General features: G+C 43.9%; 1 protein-coding gene across 2 annotated transcripts in view; it reads left to right on the top strand.

Moving 5' to 3' along the window:
• Nucleotides 1-19,823, top strand: part of Cep85 (centrosomal protein 85) — a 45,825-nt gene that overhangs the window by 11,873 nt on the left and 14,129 nt on the right. Inside the window, exons 1-5 of one of the 2 annotated variants that reach the window (XM_070037575.1) lie at nucleotides 4,408-4,615; nucleotides 4,956-5,647; nucleotides 6,303-6,436; nucleotides 7,731-7,848; nucleotides 8,986-9,171. In XM_070037575.1, the coding sequence (XP_069893676.1) occupies nucleotides 5,030-5,647; nucleotides 6,303-6,436; nucleotides 7,731-7,848; nucleotides 8,986-9,171 (1,056 nt within the window). In that variant the 5' untranslated portion in view covers nucleotides 4,408-4,615; nucleotides 4,956-5,029. Of the gene's footprint in view, nucleotides 1-4,407; nucleotides 4,616-4,955; nucleotides 5,648-6,302; nucleotides 6,437-7,730; nucleotides 7,849-8,985; nucleotides 9,172-19,823 lie in introns of those variants that run through there. The other variant, XM_070037574.1, reaches the window with a different exon arrangement.

The raw sequence follows: 19,823 nt of genomic DNA, 5'->3' as shown, positions 1-19,823 counted from the left end.
CTCTGGGCCTAGGCGTTGTCTGTGAGCTTCTTTTGCTGAAGGCTAGCACTCCACCACTTGAGCCACAGTGCCACTTAAGGCTTTGTCTGTGTATATAGTACTGAGGAATTGAACCTTGGGCTTCATGCTAGGCAAGCACTCTACGACTAAACCACATTCCCAGCCCTTTCCTCTTGGAAGATAACTTTCAGAGGTTTCAGCTCCTTTTTTTTTTTTACCAGTCCTGGGACTTGAACTCTCCCTGAGCTTTTTTGCTCAAAGCTAGCACTCTACCATTTACCATTTGAGCCTCAGCTCCATTCCTTTTTTTCTTTTTTTTTTTTTTTTTGTCGGTCGTGGGGCTTGAACTCTGGGCCTGAGCGCTGTCCCTCAGCTCTTCAGCTCAAGGCGAGCGCTCTACCACTTGAGCTACAGCGCCACTTCCGGTTTTCTGGTGGTTTATTGGAGATAGGAGTCTCACGGTCTCTCCTGCCTGGGCTGGCTTTGAACCGCGATCCTCAGATCTCAGCCTCCTGAGTAGCTAGGATTACAGGCGTGAGCCACCAGCGCCCGGCTCCTTTTTTTCTTGATGATTTGTTGGAGGTAAGAGTCTCATGGATTTTCTTGCCCAGGTTTTGAATTGCAGTTCTCAGACCTCAACCTCCTGAATAGCTAGGATTACCCGTGTGAGCCACTTGCACCATGGTCTTCTACTTGTTTTTACACTTAAGTACTAAATGTCAGGTCATACTTCACCAGGATATTTTGTACTTAGAGAGCAGTGGATCTGATTATATTAGTTATTGCTTATTGTGTTCTTTGTTAAGTTTTTCTGTGTTACATCATTAATACTCTTAGCTTCATGAAATATTATTTTCATGTTAAAGTCTCAAAAGCGAATCACTTTGGCACTTTTATCAGGTGTCATTTAAAAGCATATACTCCATAGCAATTAGAATGAGTGTAATTAAAAATAACAATTCATAGCTGGGAGCCGGTGGCTCACACTTGTAATCCTAGTTACACAGGTGGCTGAGACCTGAGGATCTTGGTACAAAGCTGCTGGCCCACACGACCTCCCCCCCCCATCCCCCCATGCAGGAAAGTCCATTAGACTCTTATCTCTAATTAACCACCAGAAAACAAAGTAGCAGTGAGCAGATCATCTCAGGGACAGTGTTCAAGCCCTGAGTTCAAGCTTCATGGTGGACAAAAAAAATCTTGGTGAGAATTTAGAGACACTAGAACCTTTATATATATTTTAATAGGATATAAAATGTAGTTACTTTGGAAAAATTTGGCAGTTCCTGAAAAAGTTTAAATTGAAGATACTTTGTAAATCAATAATTATACTCTTTTTTTTTTTTTTTTTTTGCCACTTATGGGGCTTGAACTCTGAGCCTGGGTGCTGTCCCTGAGCAATTCAGCTCAAGGCTTGCACTCTACCACTTGAGCCATAGTGCCACTTCTGGTTCTGTGGTGGGTCATTGGGGATAAGAGTCTCATGGACTTTTCTGCTCAGGCTGGCTTTGGACCATGATCCTCAGATCTCAGTCTCCTAAGTAGCTAGGATTATAGGTGTGAGCCACTGGCGCCCTGCTAATAATTTTATGTTTTTTTTTTTGCATTAACATTTTTTTTATTGTGAAAATACCATACAGCGGGATTACAATTACATGAGCAAGGTAATGAGTACATTTCTTATCCAGCATTGTAGCCTCCTCCTTTGTTTCCCTTTACTATTACTTCCCATCTCCACACCCTTCTTCCCCACCAATAATTATATTCCTAAAGAAGGGTAAACATCACTGGGCACCCAGGCCCAGAGTTTAAGCTCCATGACCAGGAAAAAAAAAAAAGAGAGAGAAAGAGAAAAAAGAAAAGAAAGGAAAACATCAACACAAATGATTGTACATGAATGTTCATAGCAGCCTTAGGTTGAAACAATCTAAATGTTTACAACTGATGCTTTGGCAGTAAAATAAGTCAGATATTAAAATATGCTTTCAATTGGATGAAAATTAAAAATATCTTTTTTTTTTTTTGGGTCCGGTCATGGGGCCTGAACTCTGAGCCTAGGCGCTGTCCCTCAGCTCTTCAGCTCAAGGCTAGCGCTCTACCACTTGAGCCACAGCTCCACTTCTGGCTTTTTTCTTTTTTGCTTATGTGGTGCTGAGGAATCGAACCCAGGGCTTTGAGCATGCAAGGCAAGCGCTCTACCACTGAGCCACCTTCCCAGCCCTAAAAATATCTTAAAAAATCTTAAAAATATTGTGTTAGGTAAAAAAGAAAAAGCCAGACAAAAGGATACATACTACATAGCTATGTACACTTCTAATATAATTAGAATGACAAATGCACGCCATTACACTCTGCTTTTTATTAGTTGAGATCGAAGTCTCATAAACTTTTTGTCCAGGCTGGCCTTGAACCTTGATCTTTCTGATCTCAGCATCTTGAGTGGTTAGAATTACAGGCTTGAGTTACTATGCCCAGCTATCCCTGTTCTTAAGTAGCTGCTTAGTAAGAGGATGGTAAACACTCTATACTTACATAATTCCAGAAAAGGCTTCTGTTTTCATTGAGTGGGCTCTGTCTGAGGTGGTAGGGAGAAAAAAGATAAATTTGTAATACCCTTTCCTGTGGTCAGTGTGCTTGATTTGGAAAAGTGCTAGGCATAATTGAAAAGAAAGGACTCAGGACGTTTTTTTTTTTTTTTTTGCGGGGGTGGGGGGGTGGGGTGGTGGTTTCTACCTGGGCCTAGGTACTGTCCTTGAGCTCTTTTGCTCAATGCTAGCACTTTACCACTTAGAGCCACAGTGCCATTTCTGGTTTTCTGGTGGTTAATTGGAGATCAGGGTCTTGGACTTTCCTCCCTGGGTTGGCTTTGAACCATGATTCTGAGATCTCAGTCTCCTGAGTTGCCTAGGATTACAGGTATGAGCCACAGGTGCCAAGCATACTTATTTTTTTTTCTTTTTTTTTTTTTGCCTGTTAAAAATAATAGGTAGGCCAGGTGCTGGGGTTCACGCCTATAATCCTAGCTACTCAGGAGGCTGAAACCTAAGTAAGGATCATGGTTTGAAGACAGCCCAGGCAGAAAAGTCCCTGTGAGACTCCTATCTTCAATTAACCACTTAAAAATCAGAAATGATGCTGTGGCTCAGATGGTAGTGCACTAGCCTTGAGCACAAAGAGGCTCAGTGACAGTGCCCAGGCCCTGATTTCAAGCCCTACAACCAACAACAATAACCAAAAATAGGAGTCAGGGAAGGGGTGACATTGTCCAAAAATGTACTATATACCTGACTTAGATAACTGTAACCGCTTTGCATATATTATCTTTGTAATAACAATAAGAAAACTAAAACTAAAAAAAAAAAATTAGGGGCTGGGAAGGTGGCTCAGTGGTAGAACGCTTGCCTTGCATGCATGAGGCCCTGGGTTTGATTCCTCAGCACCACATAAGCAAAAAGAAAAAAGCCAGAAGTGGCGCTGTGACTCAAGTGGTAGAGCGTTAGCCTTGAGCTGAAGAGCTGAGGGACAGCGTCCAGGCCCAGAGTTCAGACCCACAACTGGACCAAAAAAAAAAAAAAAAAAACTAGCCAGGCACTGGTGGCTCATGCCTGTAATCTTAGCTACTCAGGAGGCTGAGATCTGAGGAAAGTCCCTGAGACTCTTACTTTTCAGTTAACCAGCAAAAAAAGCCAGAAGTGGAGCCATAGCTTATGTGGTAGAGTGTTAGCCTTCAGCAAAAGAGCTAAGGGACAATTCCCAGGCTCTGAATTTAAGCCCTAAGACTGGCACAAAAAATTAAAAAAGAGGGGCTGGGAAGTTGGCTCAGTGGTAGAGTGCTTGCCTTGCATGCATGAGGCCCTGGGTCGATTCCTCAGCACCACATAAGCAGAAAAAAAAAAGCCAGAAGTGGCGCTGTGTCTCAAGTGGTAGAGCACTAGCCTTGAGCTGAAGAGCTGAGGGACAGCGCCCAGGCCCACAGTTCAGGCCCCACAACCAGACCAAAAAAAAAAAAATTAAAAAAGATTTAAACCCAGGTATATGACCTGACATTTCCATCTTGCTTGCTAGTAGTCCACTTAAATGTCACATTAGTTCTGTGACCTTGTAATCCTCCTCCTAGTAGTATTTGAAAGTTGGAAATAAAGATAGGAACCTTTGCAGCAGGGCTAATCAGAGAGTTGTCTCCAAGGCCACACAGGAGCCAAAGGAATATAAATCTAGTCTGAAAGAAAAGTTAAAATCACAGTTGTGTAAGGGGGAAATGAAAGGGAAAATATGGAATAGAAGTTTTAGTGTGCACCCACTTCAGCCTGCTTACTGTGTTGGAGTGAAACTTGAGAGTTACTAAGAATAACTTCCTATATCCAGGCAGTCAGGTCTAGGGTGTGGGAGAGAACAATCCTGACTCAGATGCTTTGCTCCCTGTCCTGGATACTGAGCAGGACTGACTAGCTCTCCTTGTTCTTCAGAGAGTGAGATTCTTAGCTCCTTTTCACTGGGTAGCTTTTGGAAGTCACAGAATTTGGCACCCCTTGGAAAGAATGTTTTTATTAGATTATGTTATAGTTTAGACTTGCCCAACTTCCAGAAGAGTAGGACCTAGTCTGTTTCCCTTAAAGTAAGTGATTTTTGTTTTTTAGGTTCCATTTTTTGTTGTTGTTATTGTTTGTTTGATTTTTCTAAAGTTCAGCTTTGCTTCTTGACTGGCAAGATGTTTTTTTACAAATTGAAATACACAGGACATAGTATAAATTAAAGGTGAAGCCATTGTTGCCTTTTGTTGTTGTGACTTGTGACATTTGCGATCTTGGAAGACACATCTTTCAGGTTGCTATGTCCTGCCTGATACTTGTAATGTCAGCATCTTCTCTACCCAGTCTGAGACTGGGCAGAGAACAGTGTGTGGCACAACAACAATACTGTTATACTTTGACTTATGGAAACTATTCTCTCCACAGATTTTTGCAGTTCAAGTGGCAGCACTTCTTTCCAGCCTATCAAGAGCCACATAACCATCCCAACAGCCCATGTGATGCCTTCTACTTTGGGGACCTCTCCTGCGAAGCCCAATTCTACACCTGCTGCACCCTCTTCTAAACTCCCTTTGTCAGGGTTGGCTGAAAGTGTGGGGATGACAAGGAATGGAGACTTTGGTGCAGTGAAACATTCTCCAGGCCTATCAAGAGATCTCATGTATCTCTGTGGTGCTACTGGAGAAAATGGCATTGAACAATCCTGGTTTCCAGCAGTTGGCCATGAAAGAGAGGAAGAGATGAGGAAGTTTGATATTCCTAACATGGAATCTACCCTCAATCAGTCAGCTGTGGTCGAATCACTTTATTCAGATCCTCACTATCGAGTCCACTTCCACAACTCAAGATCTGACACAAACAAAGAATTATACAAAGTATTGCCTGAGGCCAAGAAGGCACCAGGCAGCGGAGCAGTATTTGATCGACATGGACCACAGTCTAGCAGCAGTGGGATGCTCCCTTTGGGAATCCAGCCAGCTCCTGGGCTCTCCAAGCCTCTGTCCTCTCCGGTGTGGCAACCAAATCCTGATCCTTGGCATCCTCGAGAACAATCTTGTGAACTCAGTACTTGTCGACAACAGCTGGAATTGATACGTTTACAGATGGAGCAAATGCAGGTAGAGACCCTCATATAGCCTTTGTCTTAAAAGTTGTAGTTCTATAAAGAAAACACTTGTGAAGAAGAGATTTGTAGACAGGAAATGAAGATTTATGTGCTTGTGGCTATTGAATCTACTGGTAGTTTAACACTGGTTGCCTGAACTATTATCCAGGCACTAGACTAGATAGTGTCACATGGAGAATTTAATTCTTAGCACCTGATAAGGTTAATAAAGTAACTTACCAAGTTCTTAGACTAAAACTTATGGAGTCACAAAGCTGGCAAGGCTAAGGTTTAAAATCATCTTTCAACTTCTATATTCTTTTCACTACACCACTTTTGTTTTCTTTAAGTCCTTGTGCTGCTAAAGACTGGGAAGGAAGGGAGCAGGGTAAGGACATCTTAGCTCTTGATTTGCCCCTGTTGCAAGATAATAAATGATAACTGACCTTAGAAACTAGAGCCTTTCTGAGCAGAGTGTTTAGTTGGCAGAAATCTCCCTGCCCAAGTTCTTTCCAGTCATGCATCAGAGCTAAAATTACTTCATAAGCATTGGCTTTATCAGGCTGAACCAAAGTCAGCCTTGACGCTAGACCTAGCTGTATATTGCTCAGGTGTTTTTAGGTGCTTGTGGGTCAAGATCAAATCCTTCCTTCCTATTTGTTTTCTAGCTTCAGAATGGAGCCATCTGCCACCATCCTACTTCTTTTGCTCCTTTACTGCCCACTTTGGAGCCAGCACAATGGATTAGCATCTTGAATAGCAATGAGCACCTTCTAAAGGAAAAGGAACTCCTCATTGACAAGTAAGGTGGCTAGTGGGACTGCAAGGCCAGACTTCACTAAGGGCACTCAATGAATCTTCCAAAGGGCAGTCCAATAACCCCTCTCCTTGTTCCCCTCTGTCATTTAGGCCCATGCCTTGCTTTGTGGTAGGGTTAGGTTGATTGTGACTCTCTGCAAGGGTGGGGAACCTTTTTGCTCTCAAGAGTCATTTGGATATTTATAACATCATTTGTGGGCTGTATACATTATGAATATGGGAAAATGGGTTGAGGGCAGCTAACAAGAAGCTTGTCTTCCCATCATGAATCAAGTGATTTGAAGATTTTTATAGAGCCAGCAAGCAAATGTTCTTCCCCACTGAACAAGTGTTGATAAAGATAAGTATTGCTTCTCACTTACTTTTTTCCTTTTTTTTTTTTTTTTCCCCCAGTCCTGAGGCTTGAACTCAGGGCTTGGGCACTGTCCCTGAGCTTTTTTTTTTTTTTTTTTTTTTGGTCGGTTGTGGGGCTTAACTCTGGGCTTGGGTGCTGTCCCTGCACTCTGCAGCTCAAGGCGAGTGCTCTATCGCTTGAGCTACAACACCACTTCCGGTTTTCTAGTGTTTTATTGGAGGAAAGAGTCTCATGGATTTTCCTGCCTGGGCTGGCTTTGAACTGCGATCCTCAGATCTCAGCCTCCTGGGAAGCTAGGATTACAGGCGTGAGCCACTGGCGCCTGGCTCCCTTTTGCTCAGGGCTAGTACTCTACCACTGAAGCCATAGTTCCACTTCCAGCTTTTTCCGTTTTTGTGGTACTGAGGAATCAAATTCCAGGTTTCATGCATGCTAGGCAAACACTCTACCACTAAGCTACATTCCCAGCCCCAGCTTCTCACTTTCTTTTGTTTTTGTTGCTGCTCCAGTCCTTGGGCTTGACCTCTGGGGCTGGATACTGTACTTGAGCTTTTTTGCTCAAGGCTAGCATTTTACCACTTGAGCCACAGCTCCACATCTGGAATTTTTGTGGCTAATTAGAGATGAATCTCATAGACTTTCCTGCCCTGGCTTGGAACTAGGATCTCAGCTTGGAACTAGGATCTCAGCTTTCTGAGTAGCTAGGATTACAGGCATGAGCCACCAGTGCCCAGCTTGCTCCTGGTTTTTCCTCAGTTGTTTTCTTATTTGTTCTTCCTCCTCCAGCAATACATAAAAGTTGAAAATTAAGGTGTTTTTCTTTTATAGATGGGATTGTTACCCATCTGTCTAAGGAAAGGGGCTAATGTTGTGAAGGGGTTAGTGCCGGGACTTCAGTTCTGATTCTCACTGGCTTTTGCAGACAGAGGAAACACATCTCTCAGCTGGAACAAAAAGTACGAGAGAGCGAACTTCAAGTCCACAGTGCCCTTTTAGGCCGCCCTGCCCCCTTTGGAGACGTCTGTTTGCTGAGACTACAGGTAAACATTGGCAGCCAAGACAGCAACCCACTTGTCAAATCCCAGGGTTTCCTTGTCCACTGTTAAATATCCAAGAGACACAAAAGAAATCCAGGTGCCAGTGGCTCACACATGTAATCCTAGCGACTCAGGAGGCTGAGATCTGAGGATCACGATTCAAAGCCAGCCTGGGCAGGAAAGTCTGTGAAACTCTTATCTCCAACAAACCACCAGAAAACTGGAAGTGGCGCTGTGGCTCAAGTGGTAGAGCATTAGCCTTGAGCTGAAGAGTTGAGGGAGAGCATCCAGGCCCAGAGTTCAAGCCCCATGATTGACCAAAAAAAAAAATCCAGTGAGTCCCTTAGAGAAAAAATTCTTGCTAGACACGGGTGGTTTATATCTGTAATCCTAGATGTTCAGGAGGCTGAGATCTGAAGATCATAGCTCAAATCCAGCCAGGCAGGATCTATGAGACTCTTACCTCCAATTAACCACCAAAAAGTCAGAAGTATAGCTGTGGCTCAACTGGTAGAATGCTAGCCTTAAGCAAAAAGTCTTAGGTACAGTGAACAGGCCCTGAATTCAAGCCCCCAAACTGCCCCCCTCCAAAAAGAAAAAAAAAGTAAATATCTAATTTATAAAACACTCATTGCTGTGTCCTTGTGAGGGGGCTTGAGTGAAGAACCAGGCAAAAGTCCACATGCCTTAGTGTCAGGATATATTTTAAAAGAAAGGTAGATAGTAAGGTCCTAGTATTAGGTGATTTTTTTGTTTGTGTGTATGCATGTGCACACCAGCACTGGGGCTTGAACTTAGGTCTTGGTAAGGTGCTCTACCATTTGAGCCATAGTTTCATTTCCAACTTTCTGTTGGTTACTAGAAGATAAGGGTCTCACAAACTTTCCTGCCCAGGCTGGCTCCATCCCCAGAATTTCTGATTCAGTAGTCTTATACTAAGCTCCCAAAATTGGCATTTTCAAATTCTAGCAAAGAGTGATATTCATGCTATTTGTCCTAGGACCCGTCTTGAGAAGTACTGCTTGAGGGTATTACTAGAGAAAGATTTTACTTGATTATGAAGCATTCTGGGAAATATATAAAGTGAATAGGACCATATGAGTAGGGAACAATTTTATTTATTAAGCATCTTTTTGGCAGGAATTGCAGCGAGAGAACACTTTCTTACGTGCACAATTTGCACAGAAGACAGAAGCCTTGAACAAAGAAAAGATGGAGCTTGAAAAGAAACTGTCTTCTTCAGAAGTTGAAATACAGCTCATCAGGGAGTCTCTTAAAGTGACACTGCAGAAGCATTCAGAGGAGGGGAAGAAACAGGAAGAAAGGGTGAGCTGTGGAGCTGATGGCTCTCTAAACCACAAAGGAGTTGGCAGTCAGCCCTCTCTGCCAACAACCTAGACTCTTTCTGGCCCTGTATCTGGAACCAGGAGAAGCCAGTTCGGTGAGACCCTTCATTGACTTCTCACTCAGGATCTATCTACTAGAATGAGAATTGCTTTATCTCCACACAGCTACCAGTCAGGAAAGTTGTATAAGACCTCACTCTCCCAGGTTGGGTTGTGATCTGCTGCCAGCTGACAGGTGGTAAACCAGCTTGGACAGTCATATCAGATGGCAGTGTTGTAAGATGTTTATGAATTTATTCCATTCAGTCTGTTTTCTTCTCATTCTACCTGAAAGTAAGAGATTCTATGCATACAGCTAGTTAGAATTGTCTTAGGGCGAGATTGGTCATTACTGGAAAAGCTAGTGAAAATCTTTTGGTTCTATTCCTCCAAGTTACAGTTATCTCTAAAAACGTGTTATTGTTGTCCTCCCTCCCCCCCTCCCCTGGTCATGGGTCTTGAACTCTGGGCCTGGGCACTATCCCTGATCTCTTCAGCTCAGGTTAGTGCTCTACCACATTGAGCCACAGTGCCACTTCTGTTTTTTTGGTGGCTAATTGGAGACAAGAGTCTCATGGACTTAAATGCCAGGGCTGGCTTTGAACCGAGGTCCTCAGATCTTAGCCTCCTGAGTAGCTAGGAATACAGGCATGGGCCACCAGCACCTGGCATTAGAACACATCTTCTTAAGGAACTAGTTTAGTAATGTTTATTCCTTACATCCAAATCAACTAGCTTCTCAGATCTAGAGAGAGAGAGAGAGAGAGAGAGAGAGAGAGAGAGAGAGAGAGAGAGTGTGTGTGTGTGTGTGTGCGCGCGCACGCCTGGGTCTTGAGCTCAGGGCTTGAGTATTGTTCCTGAGCTTTTTTTACTCAAGGCTAGCATTCTACCACTTGAGACACAGATCTACTTCTGGCTTTTTGATGGTTAGTTGGAGATAAGAGTCTCATACGCTCTCCTGTCTAGTCTGGCTTTGAACCTTAAGCCTCAGATCTTAGACTTCTAAGTAGTAGCTAGGACTACAGGCATGAGTCACTGGTGCCTTGCTAGAACTTTTTTTTTTTTTTTTCAGGTAAGGGGTAGGTTTATTCAGTAGACCGGCTGGGACCAGGCAAGGTTGGCACTCCACGTGGCTGGCAAAAGAAAGAGGAAAGAGAAAAGAGAGCTAGAAAAGAGCAGAGAGCAGAGAGAGCTAGAAAAAGGCAAGAGAGAAAGCTAGAAAAGAACAGAGAGAGAGCTAGAAAAAGAGAGAGAGAGAGCAGAGAGAGCTAGAAAAAGGCACGGGCTAGCCCTTATCTAGGGTATGGGCAGAGAAAGGTGTGGTCACATCAAATTCAGATGTGACCTCAGCAGTGGATGCAGATGTGACCTCTTCCAGGTGTCCCAGTTGTCTAGGTAACACAGGTACTGGGTGGAGACTTTGCTGCGAGGAGGGTGGAGTCTGCTGGCCATCCAGGAGCGGACCTTACATTCCAGTCTTTTAATAATCATGAAATAGGGCGAAGATTCTCTCTGGCTACTTCCTGCTGACAAGGGGTGTCGACAATAGGGGTAAAAGGCTGGAATTTGGTCCCCTCCCAGAGAAGGCAGTGAGTAGCAGCTGTCCCTTGGTGGCATGAGTCCTTAGATGAAGTCTGGAGAAGTCTCATGAGCATTGAGGGGCTGGAAAAAAATACTAGAGAGCAAATAAATGGCAAAAGGAAAGACTTGGGGCTGAAAATGTTGGTAGAAATGTCTCTAGCTACTTCTGACATCTGGCTACTAGGTAAAGAAGTCAGGTGACAAAGGCAAGAATATAAATTCCTGTTCAGTTAATAGGTAGACAGGTATAGACATTGGATGGGCAGGCTTCTTACTTCCACTGACCTCCCGGCTCTGGTTAATTTTGAAAGGGCAGGAACAAAGTTGCTGATGTGACATCATCTCTTACTCCTCCTCCATGGTCCCTTGTTCCCCAGACTGGCTGAGTCTAGGTGCTCGTTGCTGGGATGGCTTGTCCCAGTTGGTATTCAAGGAGGTTTGAACTCAAGGCCTGGGCACTGTCTCTGAGCACTTCTGCTCAAGGGTAGCACTGAACCACTTTGAGTTATAGTACCACTTGCAGAGTTTAGCTGGTTAGAGATAAGAGTCTTGAGCCATGCTTCCAGCCTGGCTCTTTGCAGTTAGTTGGGAGATGGAGTCTTAGGGATTTTTCAGCCCAGGCTGGCTTTGAACTGCAATCTTTGCCACAAAAGCCCTTTATTATTTCCAATTAAAGCAACAAGGAGATCAAGTAGAATAAGTAGAGCTTACCTGGTCCTTATCAAGAATTGCCAGCAAATATTCTGCAATGACAAAACTCATTAGATGTGATGAGAATTTTAGCACAGATATGCCCAGTATTTTAGAACCATGTAGTCAGTAGTAGAATACACAACACAAAACAAAAAAGGCAAATCTCAAAACCTAAAATTTTGACAACATTTAGACATCTTTGCTAACAAAGCACATCAGATGGTCGGGCCTCAGTTACCAGGGCCTGTGAAAAGAGCAACTTGTTAGCAAGGCACCTTAGAATAGATGAAGTAGTAAACTTAGTGGAAGGTTAAGGGTCAGATGGGGCCAAACCCTTAACCCACCACGTGGCCAAGATGGCGAATTTCTGAAAAATGCAAAGAAACACTGAACAAATAGAAGATCAAGCCTACATTGGCTAGCCTTTGAGAGGGAACCTAGAGGGGGGTCCCTGGGACCCAGCCTGCATCTCACTCTTCAAGGCACAAGCCAAAAAGTTGTAGAAAAAAGGATAGAAAGTTGGACATGAATGGCAGAGAGCAAAGAGAGCCTGAAATTAAACTTTTGACCATTTACCATTGCAGTAGCAAAAACTGTGTACATCTGAGAATGGCATAAAATTAGGCTCTCTGGCTTTCCAGGGAGCGCAGGAGACATTTCAAAGGGGCTTCACTGTTCAGGCGTGATTCGCAGCACCCCATTAATGAGTAGGAGAGTCAGTCCGGTGAGTGAAGGAGAGGTGACCAGGCAGAAGCGGCGTCCTGACTTCCCCCAGAGCCCTTTAGAGAGGAATGGCCAAGCCCCCAAAGCCAAGCGTCCTTGGCTTCAGAGGTGACCGGCCTTTCAGCTAAAGGCTGTAGGAGCTCTCTGGCCTGGCGCCCCATCTGGACAGAGACTGAGTGACAGGGAACCATAGAGAGTAGCTTCACTCACCAGAGTAGAGAAGTGGTGTGGACGTGAAGGCAGCAATGGTATCGATGGGCTGTGTCCGCAGCAGACAGACTGGTCCGCAAAAGGCTGTCAGAACTGTGGGTATTCCTCAGAGCAAAAAGGGAGAACAAAAAAAGAAAAAAGAGGGAAAAAAGAGAAATCCCAGCTATCCTGACTTTAAGCCCTTTATCCGAGTCATGGCACCATTTATGTTAGGTTTTTAAAAAGAGGTGGCCGAGTAAGAACTGCACCAGCACTCACGTGGTATTCAGGTAAGGGGTAGGTTTATTTAGTAGACCTGCTGGGACCAGGCAAGGTTGGCACTCCATGCGGCTGGCAAAAGAAAGAGGAAAGATAGAGAGGAAAGAGAGAAAAGAGCAGAGAGCAGAGAGAGCTAGAAAAGGGCAGAGAGAGAGTAGAACTTTTTTTTTAAAGACAGGGTCTTGCTATATTACCCAGATTGGCTTCAAATTATTGGACTTAGTGGTTTTCCTGCCTCAGCCACTTGTGAAGCTGATAACTACCAGTGTGCATGACTATACTTAATTACTTTTTTTTTTTTTTTTTGCTGGTACTGGGGCTTAAACCAGGGCCTAGGCGCTGTCCTTGAGCGTCTTTGTACTCAAGGCTAGCACTCTACCACTTGAGCCACAATGCCACTTCTAGCTTTTTCTAAGTAGTTTATTGGAGATACAAGTTTCATGGAGACTTTCCTACCCAGGCTGGCTTCAAACTACAACCCTCAGATCTCAGTCTCCTGAGTAGCTAGAATTACAGGCGTTAGCCACTGGCACCTGGCTAATCAATTACTTTTAAGAATTTAGATCAAGCTTTAATAGTTATAGGAGAAGGCAAGCACCTGAAAGATTGAATTCCTAACAATGTCCCAGGTGTTACTGGTATCATTGGCATAGCAAGGAGCTAATATCCTTTAAAAGGAAATTAAGGCCAGGTACCCATGGCTCATGCCTGAAATCCTAGATACTCAGAAGGCTGAGATCTGAGGATTATGATTTGAGGCTGATCTGGGCAGAAAAGTCTATAAGACTCTTAACCTCCAATTAACTACTAAAAACCTGGAAGTAGGGCTGAAGTGGTGGATCACTAGCCTTGAGCATAAAAACTCAGGACAGTGCCAAGGCCCTGAGTTCAAGCCCTAGAACCAACACCAAGGGGGGGAAAAAGCATTGTAATTAACTACCAACTTATTTATAATAAAACTATAATTCTGTGCCCCATCTCATTCCACATAGGTATCCTTCCTCAACTTTTTTCTGTTTTTTGTTTTGTTTTGTCTTTTGTCAGTCATGGGGCTCAAACTCTTGGCCTGGGTGCTATCTCTGAGCTTTTCAGCTCAAGGCTAGCAGCTCTAGCACTTGAGCCACAGTACCACTTCTGGTTTCCGGGTGGTTAATTGGAGATAAGAGTCTTATGGACTTTCCTGCCCAGGCTGGCTTTGAACCTGGATCCTCAGATCTCAGTCTCCTGAGTTGCTAGGATTATAAGCGTAAGCCACCATTACCTGGCACCTCTGTATTTTTTAATGATGTGTCTCCTTATACTTTTTTTTTTTGATATGTGCATGTTGGTACCAGGGTTTGAACTCTATTGTTTAGCTTTCTTGCTCATGGCTGGTGCTCTCCCACTTGAACCACAGCACTAGTCTGGCTTTTTGCTGGGTAGTTGTAAATGGTGTCTCATAGTCTTCTGCTCAGGCTGGGTTTTGAACCTTAACTCTCCAAATCTCAGCTTCCTAAATAGCTAGGATTACAGGCATTGGACACTGGCTGCCTGACTTTTTGCATTCTTATGCGTGTGTCTGTGTGTCTATGTGTCTCTGTCCATGTCTGTCTGTTGGTCCTGGGGCTTGAACTTAGAGCCTAGGCGCTGTCCCTGAGCTTTTGTACTCAAAGCTAGCACTCTACTATACTCAAGCCACAGTCCCACATCTGGCTTTTGTATAGTTCCTTAAAGATAAGAATCTCAGACTTTTCTGCCCATACTAGGTTCAAACTGAGACTCTCATATTTCAGCCTTCTGAGTAGATGGGATTATAAGGTGTGAGCCATGGGTACCTGGCTTCCCTCCCTTCCCCCCCCCCCCCCCCCCAGCAGTACTAGGGCTTGAACTTAGGGCTTGGCACTGTCCCTGAGTTTCTTTTTGCTCAAGGCTAGCATTCGACCACTTCAGCCACAGCACCACTTCCTGCTTTTTCTGTTTATTTGGTACTGAGGAATTAAACCCAGGGATTCATGCATGCTAGGCAAGCAGTCTACCACTAGGCCACATTCCTAGCCTGGTTTTCTTATACTTAATAAATTATAGACATCCTTTGGTTTCATAGGTGTTCTTTGTGACGTCTGTATTTGCTTATACATATATACATTTATTCTTGTTTTGGTGTCCTTCATTTTTAGGCTTGGCAAACCTTGAATGAATGGCACTTATATTTTAAGGATGAAGCATTGAAAAGCTGGATGAAAGGCTGGGAAGGTGGTTCAGTGGTAGAGTGCTTGCCTTGTATGCATAAGGCCCTGGGTTTGATTCCTCAGTACCACATAAGCAGAAAAGGCTGAAAGTGGCGCTGTGCCTCAAAAGGTAGAGTGCTAGCCTTGAGTTGAATTGCTGAGGGACAGTGCCCAATTCTAGAGTTCAAGCCCCACGACAGACAAAAGAAAAAAAAAGAAAAATGTAAAGCTGGATGAGTCAGGCATGGTGGCTCATACCTGTAATCCAAACTACTCGGAAGGTGGTGCAATCAAAGCCATTCTGAGGGAAAAGTTACATCTGCCAGCATCTGTTAGTCTAGCTATTTAGAAGTCAGAGACCAGGGGAATTGTGGTCTGAAGCCAGCCCCAGGCAAAATGTGTTAAGACTATCTAAAAAAACCAAAATGCTTAAAAGTATAGCTCAAGTAGTAAGAGTGCTTACCTACTCAGAATATGCAGAACCCTAAGTTAAAAGCCCAGAACTACAAAAAAGAAAACAAAAAGCAACAAAAGAAACAACTGGATGAAAGCTCTAGGTTCACTGGGACTTGCCTGGTGGACTTTACTACAAGATCATTAAGCATAGACTGCTCTTTTCATGTGGGAACTCTCAATTGTCAGTTTCTGGATATCTTATTTCAGTCTCTCTAGAACAGTGTGCATCTTCCTGCTTAGTGGGGAGGCTGCGAACAGAAAGCTATTTTTTTTTTAACCAGTCCCGGGGCTTGAACTCAAAGCCAGGAAACTGTCCCTGAGCTTCTTTTTTCTTTTCTTTTTTTATTTCCTTTTTTTTTTGGCCAGTCCCAGGGCTTGAACTCAGGGCCTGGGCACTACCCCTGAGCTTCTTTTGCTCAAGGCTAGCACTCTATCATGAGCCACAGCGCCACTTCTGGGGGTACTGAGGAATTGAACCGGCTTCACGTATGCTAGGCATATATTTCACCACTAAGCCACATTCCCACACCTTTCTGAGCTTCTTTGTATTTTGTTGTTGTTGTTGTTGATTTATTCTTTTTTTGGGGGGGGGTCCAGTCGTAGGGTCTGAACTCTGGGCCTGGGTGCTGTCCCTCAGCTCTTCAGCTCAAGGCTAGCGCTCTACCACTTGAGCCACAGCTCCACTTCCGGCTTTTTTCTGCTTACATGGTGCTGAGGAATCGAACCCAGGGCCTCATGCATGCAAGGCAAGCACTCTACCGCTGAGCCAACTTCCCAGTCCCTGTTGATTTATTCTTTATTTGTTTTTTACTCAAGTCTAGCACTCTACCACTTGAGCCACAATACCACTTCTGCCCTTTTCTATTTATGTGGTTCTGAGGAATCGAACCCACTGCTTCATGCATACTAGGCAAGCACTCAACCACTAAGCCACATTCCCAGCCAGACAGAAAGTTTTGTGGTTGGTGGTGGTGGTAGTCATGGGGCTTGAACTTTGGGCCTAGACACTGTCCCTCTGCTCTTCAGCTCAAGGTGAGTGCTCTACCACTTGAGCCACAACACCACTTTTGGTTTTCTGGTGGTTAATTGGAGATAAGAGTCTCACAGACTTTCCTGCCTGGGCTGCCTTTGAACTGTGATCCTCAGATCTCAGCTTCCTGAGTAGCTAGGATTACAGGTGTGAGTCACCAGCACTCGGCTAAGACAAGAAGTTTTTTTTTTTTTTTTTTTTTTTTTTGGGTCCGGTCGTGGGGCCTGAACTCTGGGCCTGGGCGCTGTCCCTCAGCTCTTCAGCTCAAGGCCAGCACTCTACCACTTGAGCTACAGCGCCACTTCTGGCTTTTTTCTTTTTGCTTATGTGGTGCTGAGGAATCGAACCCAGGGCCTCATGCATGCCAGGCAAGCACTCTACCACTGAGCCACCTTCCCAGCCCTAGACAAGAAGTTTTTATCCTTTGGATCCTTAGTACTGAGAGGAGATTGGGTTTAAGGAATGCCACCCAGAATTTTTTTTTTTTGTCCCGTCCTGGGGCTTGAACTCAGGGCCTGGGCACTGTCTCTGAGCTTCTTTTGCTTAAGGCTAGCTCTCTACCACTTGAGCCATAGCACCATTTCCAGCTATTTCTGTGTATGTGGGACTGAGGAATCGAACCCAGGACTTCATGCATGCTAGGTAAGCACTCTACTAATAAGCCACATTATCAGCTCTCCCATCCAGAATTCTAAGCATAGATTGTATTTTTCTTTTTGAGCCAGGGTATTTTGGTATAGTCAAGGCTGGCCTCCAGCTCATGATCCCCTTTCTCAGCTTCCCAAGTGCTCTAATAGGCACTTTGCCTGGCTATACATGGACCTTTACTTATACTTGTTTTCTGCTCAATACTTTTACCATCTTTCTCTGCTGTGACTCTTATCCCTGAGTCTGGAATCTCAGTTGATTTCTCAGTTTATATAATCAATACCCCTGTTAGGCTAGTCTAGGGTAAAGGTGCTAGTCAGTTAACATATAAATTTCCAATGAATTCCAGTTTGTTTGTTTTTTTTGTTGGTCATGGGGCTTGAACTCTGGGCTTTGGGCGCTGTCCTGGCTCTCTTCAGCTCAAGGAGCGTTCTACCACTTGAGCCACAGCGCCACTTCCAGTTTTCTAGTGGTTTATTGGAGATAAGAGTCTCACAGGCGTGAACCACCAGCACCCAGCTTGAATTCCAGTTTTTTTAGAGGAATACTTGAGACCTACCTCCAGAGGTACCTGGAACTCAAAGTACAGAGGTTGTAGGAGTTGTGAGGGGCCTGTTGTTCCCCATTATTATATATATATTTTTGGTCTGTCGTGGGGATTGAACTCTGAGCCTGGGCGCTGTCCCTCAGCTCTTCAGTTCAAGGCGAGCGCTCTACCACTTGAGCTACAGCGCCACTTCCGATTTTATGGTGGTTTATTGGAGATAGGAGTCTCACGGTCTCTCCTACCTGGGCTGGCTTTGAACCGAGATCCTCAGATCTCAGCCTCCTGAGTAGCTAGGATTACAGGCATGAGCCACCAACATCCGGCTTGTTCCCCATTATTGTTTGTAACTCCCCAATGCCAACTATGGCTCCTCAAATTATTTATGCCTCTCTGTCAACTTTCATCTTTTGTAAATAGGTTAAAATTCCACATTATCATCCTGTTATTTTTGTTTGTTTGTTTGTTGGTCCTGGGGTTGAACTCCAGTCCTAGGCACTGTCCCTGAGCTCTTTGGCTCAAGGCTAGCTCTCTACCACTTTGAGCCACAGCCACTTCTGGTTTTGTAATGATTAATGAAGGTAAGAGTCTCACAGATTTTCCTGCTGGGGCTTTGAACTATGATCCTCAAATCTCATCCTCCTGAGTAGCTAGGATTATAGATGTGAGCCACCAGCACCTGGCTCTTACTGTTGTTTAGGATGATAGTTAATTCCTTTTATCATTTTTTTAGATGTTTTAGAAGGGAATTAAGATAAACATCTGTGGTCAGTTTACTTTTTTGTTTTTTAATCTAAAATTAATCTATCAGCATTTTCATTAATCTTCCAGGTAATTCTGATGCAAAGTGAAATGTAAGAATTACAGATTTAAAGTTTGGTGGTTATAGATTAGATCTGAGATGGTAAAGCTGTTGGCTGATTTTCAAAGATGGTTTTATTACTATAAGTGGCCTATGTCTCATCTGTGATATCAGTTATCTGCCTTATATTTTTTGTTTTCTCAGCTTCCTTGTCCATAAGCCAAAGAGGAAGTCTCCAATATTTTTATTATGTTGATTGCCTGCTCTGTGCCAAGCACTGTGTTGGACGTTAGTGAAATGATATGTAGCAAAATGGACATAGTCTTTCCTCGAAGAATTTATAGTCTCATTAGCCCTTTCAGATGATTGCACATGAATGTATTGTGGGTGGTGTTTGGGGAAGGAGGGTTACCTTTCTTACCAGCCCAGACTTAATGATTGTGTCTGCAGGGAAGTTATGAATACTACTGCAATTCAGTTCTGAGGCATACCACTTGGAATTAACATCAGTCTCCGCAGGTTTAAAGCTGGTGTCCCCAACAAAATATACTTGCTTTAGATGCCTGCTTCTTCCATCCAACTGGCTGATGACTTCCTCAAGTTCAGTAACTCTCTAGAACGACTCCCAGAAGTCCAGAAAACAACTGTAGGATATTTTTCTTTCCTTTTTTCCTTTTCATCCCTTTCCTCTCTCTTCATTCCCATGCCACCCATTCAACTGGCCACAAATCCATAGGTTCCAGTGATTATTTCAGTTTCAATCTCTAGAATGACTCCCAGGTGTCTAGAAAGCACTATACTTAGAATTACAGTTGTTGGGCTTTTTATTTTTCCTTTTACTGTCTCAGTTTGTTGCCCAGCCTCGAATCAAACTTCTGGACCCAAGTCATCCTTTTAAGTAGCTGAGACTAACAGATGTATATCATGGTAGCCACCTTCATTATAGTATTGGATAAAGGATACAATTAGGGAATTGCCAGATAAAGAGAGATATAGAGTGAGGTCTCAGAGTCCTGAAAGTAGGACTGTCTCTTCAAGGAATATCCAGAATATCTAAGTTCATCAATAGAATCTTACTATGTAAGCCCTACTCAGTCTCTACTTCTTTTTTTTTTTTTGGGGGGGGGGTACGGTCATGGGGCCTGAACTCCAGACCTGGGCGCTGTCCTTCAGCTCAAGGCTAGCGCTCTACCACTTGAGCCACAGCTCCACTTCCGGCTTTTTTCTTTTTGCTTATATGGTGCTGAGGAATCAAACCCAGGGCCTCTGGCATGCAAGGCAAGCACTCTACCACTGAGCCACTTTCCCAGCCCTCAGTCTCTACTTCTTATAGGAAGTTAGATCTATTTCTGAGTCATCTATTAGTTAGCATAAATTCATTCTTGGTGGACTCTTTACCCTCTCTGTGTAACAGACAGTCCTATCCTAAGAAAAAAGTTTT

The sequence above is a fragment of the Dipodomys merriami genome, unplaced genomic scaffold (assembly GCF_024711535.1).
Source record: "Dipodomys merriami isolate MVZ:Mamm:240054 unplaced genomic scaffold, mDipMer1.0.p SCAF_28, whole genome shotgun sequence".
Lineage (NCBI taxonomy): Eukaryota > Metazoa > Chordata > Mammalia > Rodentia > Heteromyidae > Dipodomys > Dipodomys merriami.
Note: the sequence above shows the minus strand (reverse complement) of the source record. Positions and strands in the feature narration are given on the sequence as shown.